Source organism: Cebus imitator, unplaced genomic scaffold, assembly GCF_001604975.1.
Source record: "Cebus imitator isolate Cc_AM_T3 unplaced genomic scaffold, Cebus_imitator-1.0 Scaffold448, whole genome shotgun sequence".
Lineage (NCBI taxonomy): Eukaryota > Metazoa > Chordata > Mammalia > Primates > Cebidae > Cebus > Cebus imitator.
In genome coordinates this window covers 1,168,020-1,184,792 of record NW_016107763.1, presented here as the reverse complement: position 1 = coordinate 1,184,792, position 16,773 = coordinate 1,168,020, and the positions used below count along the sequence as shown (strand labels likewise).

Sequence of the window (16,773 nt, the reverse complement as noted above, 5' to 3'; positions counted from 1 at the left end):
CCACAGCACCCACCTAGCTATAGTCAAAGCCTCTTAAACACCAGGAATCTGTTGGTTAGGGAAGGTCATTTCTGCTCCTAAACATAGTATGATTCCTTCTTTCTTTGCTCTGGTGGCCTTGATCTGCTCTGATGTTACTGTCCTGGAAGTTAACTAACCTTGGTTTCTCACCTTCCTCCTCTCTCCCAAGAGAAATCTTACAGGAGATCCAGAGACTTCGCCTAGAGCATGAACAAGCTTCTCAGCCCACGCCAGAGAAGGCACAGCAAAACCCCACCCTGCTGGCAGAACTCCGGCTCCTCAGGTAAGAGAGGGCTCCCATGTCATCTCAGGGGATATATATGCTTGAGATCTTTGAGAAAGTCTAGCCGTGTCTAGCCAGAAAACAGACCTCAGCTACCTTAGCTGCTGGGGTTGGTTTGTTTCTTTCATAGCACACACCTAATTGCTGATTTTGGGGGGATTTAAAGAGAAGCTGTTTAAATTTTGTTCTTTCATTTGACACAGGGAAAAGCAATGGTGTTTGTTTGTGACAGAATTTCGCTCTTGTTGCCCAGGCTGCAATGGTGCAATCTAGGCTCAAGGTAACTCTACCTCCCAGATAGAAGCAATTCTCCTGTCTCAGCCTCCCAAGTAGCTTGGATTGCAGGCATGCGCCACCACACCCAGCTAATTTTTTTGTATTCAGTAGAGATGGGTTTCACCATGTCAGTCAGGCTGGTCAGGAACTCCTGACCTCAGGTGATCCACCTGCCTCAGCCTCCCAAAGTGCTGGATTACAGGTGTGTGCCACTGCGCCCAGCCAGCAGTGTTCTTTAGATCAAAAACAACATCTCAGCTTTTTTTTTTTTTTAGAAATAATTGGTTAAATAAACATCACAGGTTTTTAAATTTAAAAATGTACCCCTAACGCATAAAATGAGTCTGATTTTCTGTAATTCTTGGTCTCTAATATCTTTGTATTCAGAGCTTTAAAAATAGACATCATACCTTCTTGTACTGTAAAGGAACATAAAAGCCCAGTCTTGTTTAGTCTGTCACCATAAAATACTTGAGTTAGAAGGAACTGTAGACGTCATCTTGTTACCAGTGAAGGGTCTTGACTATGAAATTGTCCAGGATCTTGGCGTTTTGAACAAAGGATTGGGCAAAACGCATAAACAACGCACAAAAGAATGAAGCAAGAAAGCACATATTTATTGAAACGAAGGTATACCCCACAGAGTAGGAGCCAGCTCCCTTAAGTTTTAAGAAAACCCTGATTACAGCGTTTTCTGGATTTAAATACCCTATAGCAGTTTCCCATTGGTTACTTGGGTACACCCTATGTAAACGAGGACTTGGCCCAGGACCAGTTTGATTGGTTGCAGGAGGCGACCAATCAGAGGCTGAAGTGAAGTTACTAAGTTGCATCCTGTGCAAACATTTGATTGGTTGCAGGAGGGGACCAATCAGAGGTACTTTCCGTTTTTCATCTGCCTCACAGTATAAAGGGAGTAGCCTCTCATCATTTTGTGACCGGTGTGAAAAGGCGAGATTTTCCTTTTGATTCAGTTCTACAAAGTCCGTTCAAACCAGCCTTAGATTCGCTGCCTCTGGATCCTATTCTCCTGCCTCAATCAGATCCTACCACTGCATTTCAGTGCACTTCTTAGAGTCAGAAGCTAGGGAGTAGCAGGCCTTGGAAAAGAATTGTGGTTTCTCATACTAATCCCACGCTGCAAAATGAAAATCTTGCTGTGGGCTCCATTTCAGATTAGCTTCGTAGCATGGCTTGAATAAGGCTGGTACTCAAGTGTATTTATGTGGCAGACAACACAAAAATAAATTCAAAGGCATTCTCTCATATAAATATACTGCTCTTTCACAAGGCACCTTTAGTTGGAAAGTATTACATTCTTTTCATCTTTCAGTTTGGGTGCCAAGTATGTTCCAGGTATATCTATAACTTTGAGTCATACTTTTTATAGTAAGTACAGATGCCTCTTCACAGAAGCCCTTGTCAGAATTAGTCCCGTTTTCTTCCTCCATACAGAAAGACGAAATGAAGCAGGTTCTTTATGACTATGTTTGGATTTTACTAAGTTCCTGTTGATTGCATGGGTGTTTCTGGGGGTTCTATCTTAGTTCTGCTCTTCAGACACTTTAACACCTGAGCACAGCAGTGCTTTGCTTTTCATTAATGCATACTTTCATTTTTGTCTTAAAACCACAATGAACTTTCTAAATGATCACGTTTCCCTTTCCCTTTTTACTTTTGCCACAAGAAAACTGAAAGCTGAGTCATAGCCCAGAATTGACAATGAATAGTAATTATAGGAATTTCTATATGCTAATCTGACACTTTGCTGCATACTAACTCTACATACACTGGCCCATATAATTGCTATAACTAGGAGATAGACACTATTATTGTACTCCTTTAATAGATAAGGAAACTGAGATTCACAGAAGTTAAATAGAAGTTGCAGATATCATACTTTTTCGCTTAGTGTATATATTTATATATGATTTATAATGAGAATTTTTTTCTTAGAAAAGAATTTGTATAATTATGTGTAATTTATGTATATATTTCCTAAGAAAAAAATTATCTCATATAACCATGATACCATCTTCAATTCAGGAAAGTTAATATCGATATATGTTATTTAATATAAACCCATATTAAAATTTTGACAATTGTTCTAACGATGTTCTATAAGAAAGTAGGTTTTAACACGCATACAAATTAGAAACAATCTGACAGAATTTCAGAATAAAGGCAGTTTTTTAGAGATGAATACATGTATGCGAGGACAGGAAAATCACTACTCTTATTTTCTCAGTCTCCTTGGAATGGTGGAAGTTACACTGCAGATTTGTTATTATGCCTACCTTTGGGAAACACTGGTAGAAACACTTATAGAGAAGATTCAATGATGACATTATTGAATGAATTTTAATTGAATTCAATGTCGTATTTTTAAGAGATTACAACCATAAGATAAATTTTCAATTAGTTTTTTTTAGTGTTGACTAATTCTAAATTAATTTGCCATTACTTTCAATGGCAAAAAACCACAATTACTTTTGCACCAACCTAATAATACCAGTTAACGTTCTCACATTCTCAGATAGTTTTAAATGCTTCTCTTAGTATTTCTCACCTACAGTTTTAGGTTGCTTTAACCCTCTTCCCAAAGTGCTTCTGTGGCCAGAGGGCCAAAAATTACAGAACAGTATCAAGAAGAGAACTGGAAAAAAATCAGAAACATTATCTACTCTTGTACCAAGGACTACTGTGAATGTACTTGGAACACCATACACAGACAAGGTCAAAAACAAAAAGCAAAAAACCTCATGGATTTGTCACTGAGAAATATTCTTGAAGGAGGCAAGACTTTTGAAATTAGAATGCTTCAGCCCAGGAAGACAAAGACTAAAACAAGATAACATTAAAACATATAAAACTATAATGTTTCTCACCTTCTGGATTCAGAAAAGAGGCAATTTTAAAGGAAATTGAAAAAAGGATTGCTTCAAGAGTAAGCTATAAGTGGCAATAATAGTTAAAAATATAAATTATTCAAAAAGAATTGAGAAATGTTTATAAATTTCAAATTCATAATTAATTATAAAAGAAACATATAAGAAAATAAGTTAGAAATGTCCCCCAGTGCTTTGGGAGGCTGAGGCAGGAGAAATTCTTGAGGCCAGGAGTTCAAGACCAGCCTGGGCAACAGAGTGAGAACTCATCTCTACAGAAAAAAAAAAAAAAAATTAGTCAGGCATGGTGGCACATGCCTGTAGTATCAGCTACTCATGAGGCCAATGGCAGAAGATTGCTTGAACCTAGGAGTTTGAGGTTTCAGTCAGCTATGATTATGCCACTGTACTCCAGCATAGGCAACAGAGTGAGACCTTTTCTCTAAAAAAAAAAAGAAAAGAAAAGAAAAAAATAGAAATATGTCATTTATATCTCTAACCTATCCTCCCACAAAATGTCTTTCAATTGGATGAGTCATTGACCTAGCTCACTGTGACATTTTTATATCATCAGTTTTTCATTGTAGATTTCTTGTCATAGTTTCATTTAATATGGTATCTATCATTGAGACTGGCCATATCCATTTATACATTAATACATACATGTTTAAAGTTTCCATGCAGTTTTAGTATATAAGTATGAATATTTCAAACTCAAACTGAAATCTTTTGGGCAAGGGGAAAATTATATGTATTACTTATTAAGTAATGATATTCAATAATGGATTTGAAATTTATTTGAAAAGTATATGTACATATACTTCAGAAGTGTGAACCATTAACATTCCTCATCATACTGTTTCATTTCCTTCCCCCTTTAAAGATGTTTTTGGTGCCTCTTACTGTCAATCTAAATGATAGAGTATAGATTGTCCTTAGCTGTTTTCATTCTTGCTGACAGTTTAATAAAAGGCCTGTAAAACAAAACAAAATTAAGCATGAACCTTATATATCATCTTCACTTTTAGAACAAGTATGTAGAAATGCCTTTATTCTGACTTCACTTTATGAAACCAAACTCAAACCAAAAAATTTAGATGGACTGTATCTATATGCTATTAATATGTTACCTCTGAGAGACACCTCATTGGGTGCTGAGGATTTCAAATGTACTTTTCTAAATCATATTTGCAAGTACTAAGGGAATTAATGTTTCCTGTGAATTTGCAAAAGGGTTCTTAGATTTGGAGACTCTACAGGATTTGCCTTTTCCAGTGACAATTTGGTTTTTGTTTGTCTCAAGGAACCCCATGGCACATCACAGGGCCCACCACATAGTAAGCATTCAGAAAATATTTCATTCTCAATGGTTGATTAATTCAGGCTAGAAAGGTCTAAAGGGAACGAAATGTCTAAAAGGACACGAAATGTCTAAAAGGACTTTCATTCTGTTTAATTGCAGTGTGACTGCTAACAAATAAAAGAAACACCTCCAGCTGTAATTGTTCATTCATTTGACAACAGTTCCCTGCTGGGTAACCATGTCAGAGACCCAGAGATGCCCTCTTCCTGATAGTCCACAAGTCCCCCAAAAATGGGAATGTGATTATCTCAGAGAGTTGCATGCCACTTCTGATATCAGCTGCTTCTTTCTTAGACAGCGCAAAGATGAGCTGGAACAGAGAATGTCTGCTCTCCAGGAGAGCCGGAGAGAGCTAATGGTCCAGTTGGAGGGTCTCATGAAGCTACTAAAGGTAAGACCTGCCAAATGAAGTTTTCCTAAGCGTATTTTCCATGTCACTTGTGAAAACTTTTGCACATAGTGTGCAATAGTTTTTCCAGTCACTGTATGTGATTTCCCTCAACAGGTTGTTTCAAACTCAAATGTAGAACAGTTTCTTAGACTATCGTAGTAGTAGCTGTCAGTAATAGAAAACATTCTTATCCATTTCCTGAAACCAGACTGCTGAGGGCCTTCAAGGGACTTCCTCTTGGCTTATTTCCAGTTTCTTTATGTCTGCAAGTAATAAAACTGAATTTATTTAGAAATATTTTATATTTAGTAGCCTTCGGCAATTCTGATTACATTAAGAGACGTGAGTGTTAATATCAGTACAATATTTTATTCTATTAGTGTACTTTATCAGTAAGTCACATGATTTTTAGTTATTTCAAATATAAACTCTAAATGAGAACATCTCCTTACTCTTCAGTAGGTAAAGTGTTTAATAAGATGATTTATAGAAGTTTTCTGTAGAGTGCTGTAATCTATTTTTCTCATTGGGAAGTGGCATTCTTCTTTCAGTAAAGCCTTATTCCCTTCCTCAATATACATTAAATTGCAGTTCAGGTCAAAAGCAGGCAAATTATGGCCACAGGTCTACAGTCAGCCTATAAGATCAGTGCCATGTGATCATCCTGCCTGATATAAACAAGCATGAACCAGTATGGATTGGAACCGTGACCTGCCAGAGGCAGGAAATGAAACTTCTGACAGGAGAATGATGAAGGGAAGACCTGGGGTCAGCTCACTTGTGAGACAGGATCCCCCAACTTTCAGTCCATTGATCTCTCACAGCCCCAACACACCAACATTTGTTGTTTTTATTTTGTCTGTCCTTTCTCTTTTTTGTCTATCTTTTCCCCTTTTTTCTTTACTTTTTCTTCATTTTTTTGCTTCTTTCTTGATTTTTCCTTCTTTCCCTCTTTCTTTCATTTTTTTTACACATTTTTTTGAAAGCTACCATGTCCCAGCCACTGTTCTTATGACCTTTCTTTTGTTTCCCTTACTTGGTTTTATTCCTTAGTCAGCTTTTCCCTCCATCAGTGTCCTCTTTAACAATTGGTATTGGGAATACTTTATCTTTACTCAACAAAATTGACGTTTCAGTAAATTAGACATGTAAAGTGTAGAATTCAATTTTTGTTGATCTATCTTGGACAAGACAGGACTAGATAATTCATAACCTGCTGCTGTTTCTGGCCTGTTATTTAATAACCCAAAAAAGCTCTTTCTGCTTCCCTTTCCACATATACCAAATGAAAAGGACTGAACCCATCTTTCCCCTTAGTGAATGACAGGAAGCTCTGAAAACTGCCCCCTATGTTCCTATTGCTTCTGTCACCATAGCTATGACATTTTCTCTGTGGGATAGAAGTCTATTCAACACCAGCCATGTTGGTATTAACCTAGCCTAACTGCCATTGTATCAAGATATACACATATCAGGACAGAGAGATTGATTGTGTTGAAAAATGATTGTACATGCAGAGAAAAGAGATGGGCCTATAGTCTCAAATAACCAAGTAGACTTGGAGTGATAGTCACCGAGGTGGCAGAGGCCTGGACCTGCCATCAAAGCTGTGTTGATGTTTCCCCATCTTGCGTTCCTTCACACTGTGTACATGCTCTTATTGGAACCCTGGGTAATCTAACTGTTATTGATTCAATCTTTCTGTAGGAAGAAGAACTGAAGCAGGGAGTAAGTTATGTCCCCTACTGCAGGTCTTAACTAACAGTGGAGGGGCCTGCCGACCTGCGGTTTTCTCATTACTTTTGCTCTAATGTATGTTCATGCTTCAGTTTGGAAAGAGAAAAAAGTCATACTAATTTGCTTCTTTTTCAATGTAGTGCTTGAATTGAGATACATAAAATTAGCATTTTTTATAATTATCACTACTCTCAGCATCAAAAGAACTATGACATCTTTTAGAAAAGGGAACAAATTGTCATTTATCGGAAACATTTTAGATCACCAAGGGTATACATTTCAAACCAGTCTAATGCATTTGAAGTTGTTGATCAGACCATTCTCTTAATAAAGAGACACTCACCACAGTCACTAGAGATACAACGAGGTTCATGTCATCCCAAAACCTAAAGCACTCAGAAGCTACCCTCTACACCCTCTCACTCTGTAAGTATTCAGTTCAGGTTTCATTTTACTGAAAATGGGCAATTATAAAAATCGGGCAGTTAAATCCCTTTTAATCACACAATTATTGAGGCTTGTTCCCCATGGCTCACAAAATGTGCTTAATCTTGTGGGAGAAAGACTGTGCTCTGTAACTGACTGTTTGCTTCCCATTTTTTTGGCTCTTCCCCAAAACAGAATCCTTACTATTGGTTGACAATAATCTCTTTTTAAAAAGTAATTATCAGCTTTTTTCTTAGCACCAAGAACCTTTCTGCTCAGAGAGATGAGAGAGTCATTACAGACATTTTTTTTTTTTTCTGGAAATAGGGGCATTGTGACTTTTTAGCCTAAACTGGAGCTGTGTCTAAGCCTGTGGTCAGGCTTAAGAGCCAGCAGGGGGAGCAGCATACTCAAAAAAAAAAAAAAAAAAAAGCAAATCAAATTAAATTAAATAGAAGCAAAATAAAAGCAACTTTAATTTCAAGTGCATGTACCACGCTGTGTATGAAAATATATCCCACTCACTAGCATTATTGAAAAGTTTCACATTATTTCCTTGGATCAATTAGAACCACAGCCTGTCCAATTTCAACGTATCTTTCATTTCTTCTGTATGCTCTTTTCTATTATTCATTATGTGTGTTTGCGTGTAACAAAGAATGTTTGGAAAATGCTGGACACATTTTTACCCTTCCTCCCCATGGTCTGTAAAAAAAAAGGAAAGTGTAAAATCAATCTGTAATGTCAGACAATAAAGATACTGTATTACATTATTTTGTATTTTGTGAAAAAAATTATTAAATTAAAGTCAAATTTTAACAGGAGACAGTCTCCCTGAGTAAAGGACATATAACATTTACAGCCTGTATAATTGCCCATGAATGCATACATGGGGTATTGCTATTGTATTTCCAATACACTTAGATCATGGTAAAGAAAAATGCCTTCCTTATGATACTTCTCTTTGCAAATGGCTTCTTTCCTTTCCTGTCTCTTACTTAGCATGTGCATAGAAAAAGGGAATAAGGTTCAATTATAACCTCCCTCCTCCTAGCAGAGAGAGAGGGCAATCATCCTGTAGCCATCAGCCTTGCTTTAGCCATTTCCCTTGGGGATACCTTCCTGGCCATTTCCCAGGCAGCACAATTTTGAAAGGCTCCTGTGGACCAGGAATTTTGTAAACAGATGGATGCACAGAGCCAAACTGTGGCAATGACCCCAAGGTGGCACCACTGCCCCCTCACCTTCCAGCTCCTCTCCACCAAGCCCCTCAGCAGCTTCTACATCTCAAAGGGCCAACAGTGGGTACTGCGGTGTAGGTACCTAAGGACAATGGGCCCACATCACCCAGCTGTCATCAGTGCATCATCTGGGTGGTGGCAGAGTTTGCCTATTTTGCTCATTCATCTTTTTGCTTTTATACACAAGCCTCTTTTCAAAAAGGACCTGAGGCAGTTTACAGCAAAAGATATAAACAGTGACTTCATAAAACTGAAATAGAAAAATTAAAAACTAAAGAAAAGAAAATGTGAATATGCTAATTTTAAGGGACAAGGATGTTACTTTGCACATTCTGGCAATGAAGTAAAAAAAAAAATACAATCGGTGGTTTTATCAGTACAGAATACCACTTCTCAGGGGAACAAAACTGCTGTTGGCATAAAGTATGAAAAAAGTCTTCACTAGGAGCTTTATAGGAGTTGTGAATAATAAAAAAGGAAAAAAAGCAGTCATAGATTTCATGTGGCTGTCAAAATTAAAAGCAGAACCTTATCAATTCCAGCCCTATAAAGGCGGTTCTGCAAGGAAATAAACAAAGCTGTCCAAATATAGACTTCTCATGGTAAAACATGATCTAAGGAGAGAATTTAGAGGTTTTAGACTGACATCTGCTTCTAAATTCTGTTTTTATTTATGAGTGTTTCCCCTTTGGGGACATTATCTTTGTAAAACCAAACTTAGAACACCCCCACACAACAAATTGTGCTTGATTTAATAATCTCTACTTGCTTTATCATAAGTCTGTGTGGTTCAATGTAGTGTTTTATTATACTGGCATATATAATTTCTACTTACATTGTTTCTTGTTAGAGGTAATGCATGAATTTATCCCTCTCGAGGAAAGAACATGAATTTAAAAAACCAGTGCCTGTAATATAATGTGATGATTATGATATCACAAGCAATAAATTTTTTTTACAAAACTTGAATTGAAGTTATCCTACCCTCTTTCTTCTTTGTGTATCTTTAAGATTTATTGAAAGAACCATAAAAAGAACACTCATAAAATGTGTAATAATGAAGGCAGCTGGGGTATAATTGCAGTATGAATAGGTTCCAGAGTTTCTGGTACACTTCCAGTTCCAAATATTATGTACCAGTCTAAAAATGAGTAACCTGGCTTTGACTTCAGAAAGTAAAGTCTCAGTACTAGTTTTCTTAGCAAAGTTACTGGAATTAGACCTGAATTACAGTGGTCTCAGATCTTTGCTCACAGCTGCTTAACTTTCATGGTAATTAATTTCAAATTATTGATTATCCATGGCTAATAGGATTATTGTATAGATTTTGAAAGATACTGGATCTGAAAGCACTTCATAAAATATTATGTCAGCTATAATTATGAATGTATGTTTATAGGTATACATACACAGGGTATATATAAACTTTTCAAATTTGATCCATATATTACACACACACAAGCAACACAACACACACACACACACACATTCACTTCATTTCCCTGCAGTTAATTAATAGTGTCTCCATCAGGGAAAGAAATTTGAAAAGGACTTTGAATTTGTTCAGATCTCTTATAATTGCTTTTAGCAGTAGAAAACACAGAGTCATTTTTATTTTAGAGAAAGTGACAGACAAGTTCAGTAAGTTTATATTTTCCTATTTCTTGCAACATCAGATGTGATCCTAGATATACTAATATCTACAGAGTGTAGCTTGCACCAAAATTTGAGTAGATATACTAAACAGCTAATGTAGTGAAGGGCTGCCAGTGGCAGATGTTCTATATGAGTGCAATAAAACATTTGAGATTTTTTCTGAAAGCTTTAATGATAAACATTTTTATATGAGAGAGGTGATTAGTAAAGGGTACAATTTTAGTCAAGGATAAAACTAAGTTTATGTTAATTTGCAGGACTTTTTTTTCAAATTTACAATAAGGATTCATTTTTTTAAACTTTGGGATCAAATTGTTCTTTATTTGTAAAGATAATGTCTATACATTGGTATTATGTTAAGTAATATAATTGTTCTAATTTGACGGGGAAGAAAAGTCAAGCATCATTCCAAATTCCATCTCTTACTCTCATTCTCCTCTCTATTTATAACTGGATGGTCCAATTAAGTCGGGAAATTGTAATCATGAGGTTTCTACTTCTTCTAAACACTTTATGGAATATAAGCAGGCCAGAAGTAATCAGCTTGGGCCTCACCTTCCTGGTTTTTCCTCGCTCATCCTCTCTGGTGGGAATTCTATGCAGTTATGAACCAGTCAAAAGGGAGGAAGAGGGATAATTCGCCTCATAAAGGATCAACTGCAATATAAAGATGATCATCTAGTGTTCAAAAAATACCCTCCCAGACTATCTCTTTTTAAAATTACTATAATTATTTCTAAGTAAGCAAATATTATTTCATTGCTTAAAAACCTTGGAAGATGACTATCTGGTTCAGAATAAAGTCTACCCTAGAGGTCCCCAGACCTGCCCCTCTCCCTCTTCTAGCCTCTTTTCTCTCTATGCCCAGCAGCCAGCCTGGCACTAGAACCATACTGGCCTTCCCACCCTCCCCACAATACCCCTCAGATTTCGCATGCCTTGCTCCTGGTATTCCAAGGCCCAGGATGCTCTGTTCTTCTCTTCTCCCGTACTTTCTTATTTCTGCCTGGAAGTCTTCACTGTTAAAACCCAAGTCAAATGATGCCTCCTGCCTGAACAGTCAGAATTAATCACCTCTTGTATACCCCCACAACACTCTATACATAATGACTACTTTAAAAAGGCTGGTTATAAAAATTACCATCAATGTGACGATAGTCAGTGAATTTATATTGGAAGAAAAGATGAAAAGAGGGTTGAATGCTGCTAAACACTGCTTTGCTGCACCTTCCCAGGCTGCTAGGTGCAACCAGGCATGACCAGACTGCATTCTCAGCCAAACTGAGGCAGACTTTTCAGGTCTAGCGGAGAGGGGAACATATAATTCTCTGCTGTTTCACCAGGTGTCCTGATTCAACAATTAGACATTTGCTCCTTTCTGTGAGGCATTCCTCATTTCTGGTGGTAAATAGAAACCAAAATACTTCCTGGAAAATATCACAAAATGTATGGATCTTGTCAGACTTTTAAAAAATTGATACAACAGCAAGTTGAGTGGACTTGGAGGATGGTGCATAGAAATTAATTTTTCATTTATTCTCCAGGAAGTGAGCTATTTTAAATTTGCCAAGTGTGATATATGTTTTCCTTCTTCCATAAATCAACTCTCTCCTTGAGAATTTTAGCTCTATATATTGATCTGCATGGACCATTGTCCCTTTAGTCTTTGCTCCATTAATCATTGAGTAATTTCCAGGAAAGGATATTCACAGAAATTATTCTCTCTACCTCTTCTACAGTTGTTAGCAGACAGCTGTGCCTCATGACCAGGCTGGAGGTCACCATTCCACAGAGTCCACTTCCTATGAAAATGAAACTCAGTGACATCAGCACTGATCTGCCCCAATGCCATGAGGCCACGGCCTTTTCCTAGTGTTCCTACAAGAAAAGAACAAAAAGAAAGGGCAGAAATGCCATTCCTCACAGTGGGTAGGCACTAGGAAGATGCTATGCTTCTAATTGGACAGTGTTCTGACATGGAGCGTTAAGTCTGTGATCACCCAGGGTGTCAGTGTCCTACTGACTGCCAAAAGTCTGGGTAAAGGCTGGATGTGACTTGGGAGTTGCCAGTTGTGGGAAAGATGCAGCTGATTCTTCTCTTCAACACAGGCTCTTCCACCTAAATTCTTCACAAAATCAAACTGCATGAAATTGCACCATTTAGAGATTCCTTTGGGAGACTGCTATTCAACATTCACACATTGGTGTAATTTAGATTCAGTCAGCTGCTTTTCCCTTAACACACAACTAGAGTCAATTATTTTCTCCTTAATGCAGAACCATTAATAGGAGTTTTGAAAAAGCTGACAGAAAGGAGTAGCAAAAGTTGCCTTTGAGATCAGGCGCTGAGCAGCGAGAGGTAGGGTGGGGCATGCCTCAGACCCACAGGAGTTAGCAGAATAACTCAGTGCACTAGGAGATGGGGAAAGGCTCACAGAAAAGAAGGCAGAAGGGCCAGACATATGAGTCTTCTTACAAATGCTGCCTAGAGGGAGGAGCTCCCAGCACCTTGGAGAACTTAATATAAGAGGTATAAGCAGGGTTAGTGTACACTACAGCCCCACAACAGCCATTAAAGTAATGAAATACAGTCCATAGCCCCATATATCAAATCCCTGGATCCAGATATATTCCAGAATTTAGAATTTTTCTGGTTTTGAAAAGCAGTATGATGCATGTATCATATCAGTTGCCTCATATCCATTAAGACCAAATTCATTATGGAATGACCAGTGTTTGTCAGAGCTTTTTTGGCTTTCAAAATTGCAGATAAGAGATTGTAGGCCTGTACTTCTGTGCCAATTGATAAACAGTCCAAAGGCCCTCCCACCACCCTGAGCACCCACACACATTTTCCGTAATCCAGCAACTAAAAGGTGTGGCCTGGCCCAGCAGGAGGAAGCCCTAGGACTCTGCCCCAGCACCACAGGGTAGTCGTAGAGGGTCTGTGCCCTGCGCCTTTTCCCTCTTCAGGCTGCTTGAACCTTTCTATACTAGTGAAGCATAGACAGAAGCATATGATGGCTGGTCACAGTGCCCACAGTCCTTAGAATGGGCATGGCAAAGCCTTGAACATGGAGTCTAAAGACTGGGGGTCTATTTTCTCTCCCATTCTCTTACTCAGAAACCTTGGATAATCTAGTTATCTCCTCTGATCCTCAGTTTGCTAACATATAAAATGGGAATAATGATACCTCATATGGTTGTTAGGAGGATTGCATGAAGTATTAGGGGTTAAAGTGCTTTATGAACTACAAATTGCTATTCAAATATAAGATATTACCAGTTGTACCACTGTACTAGGAAAATGAAACAAAGCAATGTATATAAAAGTGCTTTTACACTGAATTACATACAAAAGTGGGGTTGTGTTATCATTGTGAACTTTCTATCATGGAAGGCAATCTGGGTTCCCAGGGATGAGACGGTAACCCACACTGGTAGCCAAGAGAATCCGACTTAATAACCATTCTGTCCAACTTCCCTTCTCTAGTCTCCACTCCCAGCTGTGGTTGGTCCCTTCATAAAAAGGACAGAGTCAAAAGGCTCAGGAGACTTGCTGAGGGCTGTGCCTTGAAAAGGGTTTACAAGAAGAATTGCCAGGGTAGGAAGAGCTCAGGACAGCTGACCAGCATCTGTCTCCATTGAGGGACTTGTTGTCAGCCATGGCCATCAAGGTTACCACAGCCGAGGGCACTCAGAGCCCTTGGGGTCAGCCCCAGCCCTACTGCTCTGGCTCCATCTCCTGATAAAGCAATTATTTTCACCTCTCTGAGCACTGGGCTCCATAACTTCACATTTAGAGTAAGAATGCATACTTCCCAGGGCCATGGAGAGAAATCAGTGAGAGTGTATGTGAAAACCCTTTGAACACCATAAAGCTCACTGCAAATGTGAAATTATTTATTATTGGCATGGGAAGGTCAAGGATGCAGTGGTAGCTCAGAAGCAGAAGGTTTCAAGGTAATGGGGCTGAGCTTCCAGAGTTTGCTGGGGAAAACTAGACCCCTCCCTGAGCAGGCCTTGAGGGGAGCAGGCTGCAAAAGCATCGCAACCAGGCAAAGTTCTCTTCCTTGGGCCTGGACAGACCATTACAAGGTACTGTTGACAGTGAAAGAATGGGATCCTCAGCCCATTGGGCACCCCGTGAGTTATTTTATGTGCTCTGTTCTGTTTTGCTTCATTTTCAATTCTGAGTTTTTCTCAGTTTATGGCTTTAACAATTATGTGTGATGCTGAGCCCTGGAGAGCTAACAGCGTGGCATTTTTAGGATTGATGTGGTGTATTTTAACCACAAACCACTGAAACCAAAGGAAAGATCTAAATGGAATATTCCAGAGCATTGCTCTGGTGGCACACATCTAGGAATCGAATGAGTTAATGATGACTCTCTGGGCCTTGCCAGAGAAGAATTCTCACTCTAACAACCACAGCAAACAGACTTGGATGGAATTGATGTGAACACCTAATCTGTTATGTATGCACTCAAGGGTCTCCTTGCATTTTCTTATGCATGTGACTGACTTCTTTTGTCAACTAACTATTAAATCAGGGAGAATGTTTCCAAGGCACCTTATTTAGAGACAAATCTTTAAGATTCAAGATGTGACAGTCTCAGAATGGTTTCATGCCAAAAACTGTAGTGCTTTTAGTTGTTTTCTACTTTTTTCTTTACTTGTCTTTAAATCCTACTATTCTTATTGTCCTGCTGGAATACTGCTTTTTCATAGGAGAAAAGAAGGACATTTCCTGCAGGAAATAATGCCAAAAAAACAAAATTTCTTTTTCTTCCTCCCCACTGGAATTCCTGAGTCACTGAGTAATTTGACAAAATTAGATTTTACTGTAAAATGGAGACAAAACAATTTATACTTCATTTGATTCTTAATTTGAGACTTAATATGCACAATATTGCATGACATGATTTAAACTCTTACCCTCTAAAGATAATGCTAGTACAGACAGTTTGAAAATTTCGAAAGCATCCATTGCTAATAGTCTTCTAAACTTGTATTTTAAACTTTCTCCTTAATGTCTTCTTATTCCTCGGAGACCTTCCATCAAGGAGAAAGTATCCACCCATTGTAATTATCTGCATTTAACAATACCTTCATTTTATGGGCACACATCTCATATACTGTAGAGCAATGCTGTACTAATATTTTTAGCTTTCAATATTTAACCCAAACTTCAGATTATATACAGTAAGGTCCTAAATTATCTACACCTGCAAATTAGGTTTAGGATTACGAACTCAATTACCTAGGATTTCCTCCTGCTTTGAAATTTCATTGTCACTGTTTTTAACATTCGACTGAGGCATTGTGGATGACATATGGCATTTTCTTGGGAAAGCAAATTAATGACTTGCATTGTCTCTCCAGACTCAGGGGGCAGGCTCTCCCCGCTCCTCCCCCAGCCACACCATCAGCAGGCCAATTCCCATGCCCATCCGGTCAGTGTCAACCTGCTCCACCCCGACGCACATGCCTCAGGACTCCCTCACAGGGGTAGGGGGAGATGTACAAGAAGCATTTGCACAAAGTAAGTGGCTTTATTTCTTGTTGTAGCCTGCTTTTATGTGGCAAATAGGTCATCAAAGTCTGTTGAGTGGTCAAGAGTCATCAGCTACATGTGATTATTGTAGGGCCTGTCATGGCTGGTATCAGAGCCTGGCCTGCCAGCCATTTGGGGAACTCCCTACACTGATTTGTTCTCACTTCACCATTTTACCTTCCTTTGGCTTTTGTTCCCCTATTTTATTTTTCAGTAAGTCTTTGTTCATCAAAAGACAGGAAATCTGTTTACCAATACCCCTAGAAAACTTCATAAATGTAATCCATTTTTTTTTAATCTTAGAGATTTTCTTATCTCATATTATCTTTTCTTTAAAGTCAAGGCTGAGATAGATAATTACAGCTCCTTAGCAATGAGGTAACCAAGAAGGACATTTAAGATTCCCTGTTCAGATGCCCCAAAGAGTTAAATCATTGCCTCTGTAAGGTGGGACTGCAGAGTTAGGCCTCTGCTGTTAGAGGAGTCCAAAGAGGGATGGGTATGCCAGCTAGCACTCTCCCATAATGGGGAGAGTAACTTATTAATTTAGAAATATTTTTAACACTTTTTACAACCTTTTCTTACTATTGCTTTTTACATTTATAGAGAATAAGAAAAAAAATCGCTCTGTAGACCTTCTCCCAGCAACTCTCATTCCCAGAAGTAACCACTATTAACAGTTTGATCCTTTTCAACATTTTGCTTATGTGTAAATAGTTATGTTTAAGGATGTGATTATAGACACATACTCTTTTTTTCCCTCACAAATAGGATCACACATTGCATTTTAGAGTCTACAATTTGCATTTTCTTTAAATTAGCAATATATCATGAATATCCTTCAAAGTCTTCACATAGAGATCTAAGAAAAAGAGAGACTTGTTTGACTACTGGCTTTAAGGCAAAGAAAATCATAAAGTCAAAAGACAGAAAA

General features: G+C 38.2%; 1 protein-coding gene across 44 annotated transcripts in view; it reads left to right on the top strand.

Moving 5' to 3' along the window:
• Positions 1-16,773, top strand: part of DTNA (dystrobrevin alpha) — a 379,818-nt gene that overhangs the window by 347,779 nt on the left and 15,266 nt on the right. For 35 of the 44 annotated variants that reach the window (XM_037732403.1, XM_037732400.1, XM_037732396.1 and 32 more), the window contains 3 exons: positions 191-304; positions 5,126-5,222; positions 15,668-15,827. In XM_037732403.1, the coding sequence (XP_037588331.1) occupies positions 191-304; positions 5,126-5,222; positions 15,668-15,827 (371 nt within the window). Of the gene's footprint in view, positions 1-190; positions 305-5,125; positions 5,223-6,929; positions 8,159-15,667; positions 15,828-16,773 lie in introns of those variants that run through there. The other 9 variants (XM_017511431.2, XM_037732412.1, XM_037732406.1 and 6 more) reach the window with 2 other exon arrangements.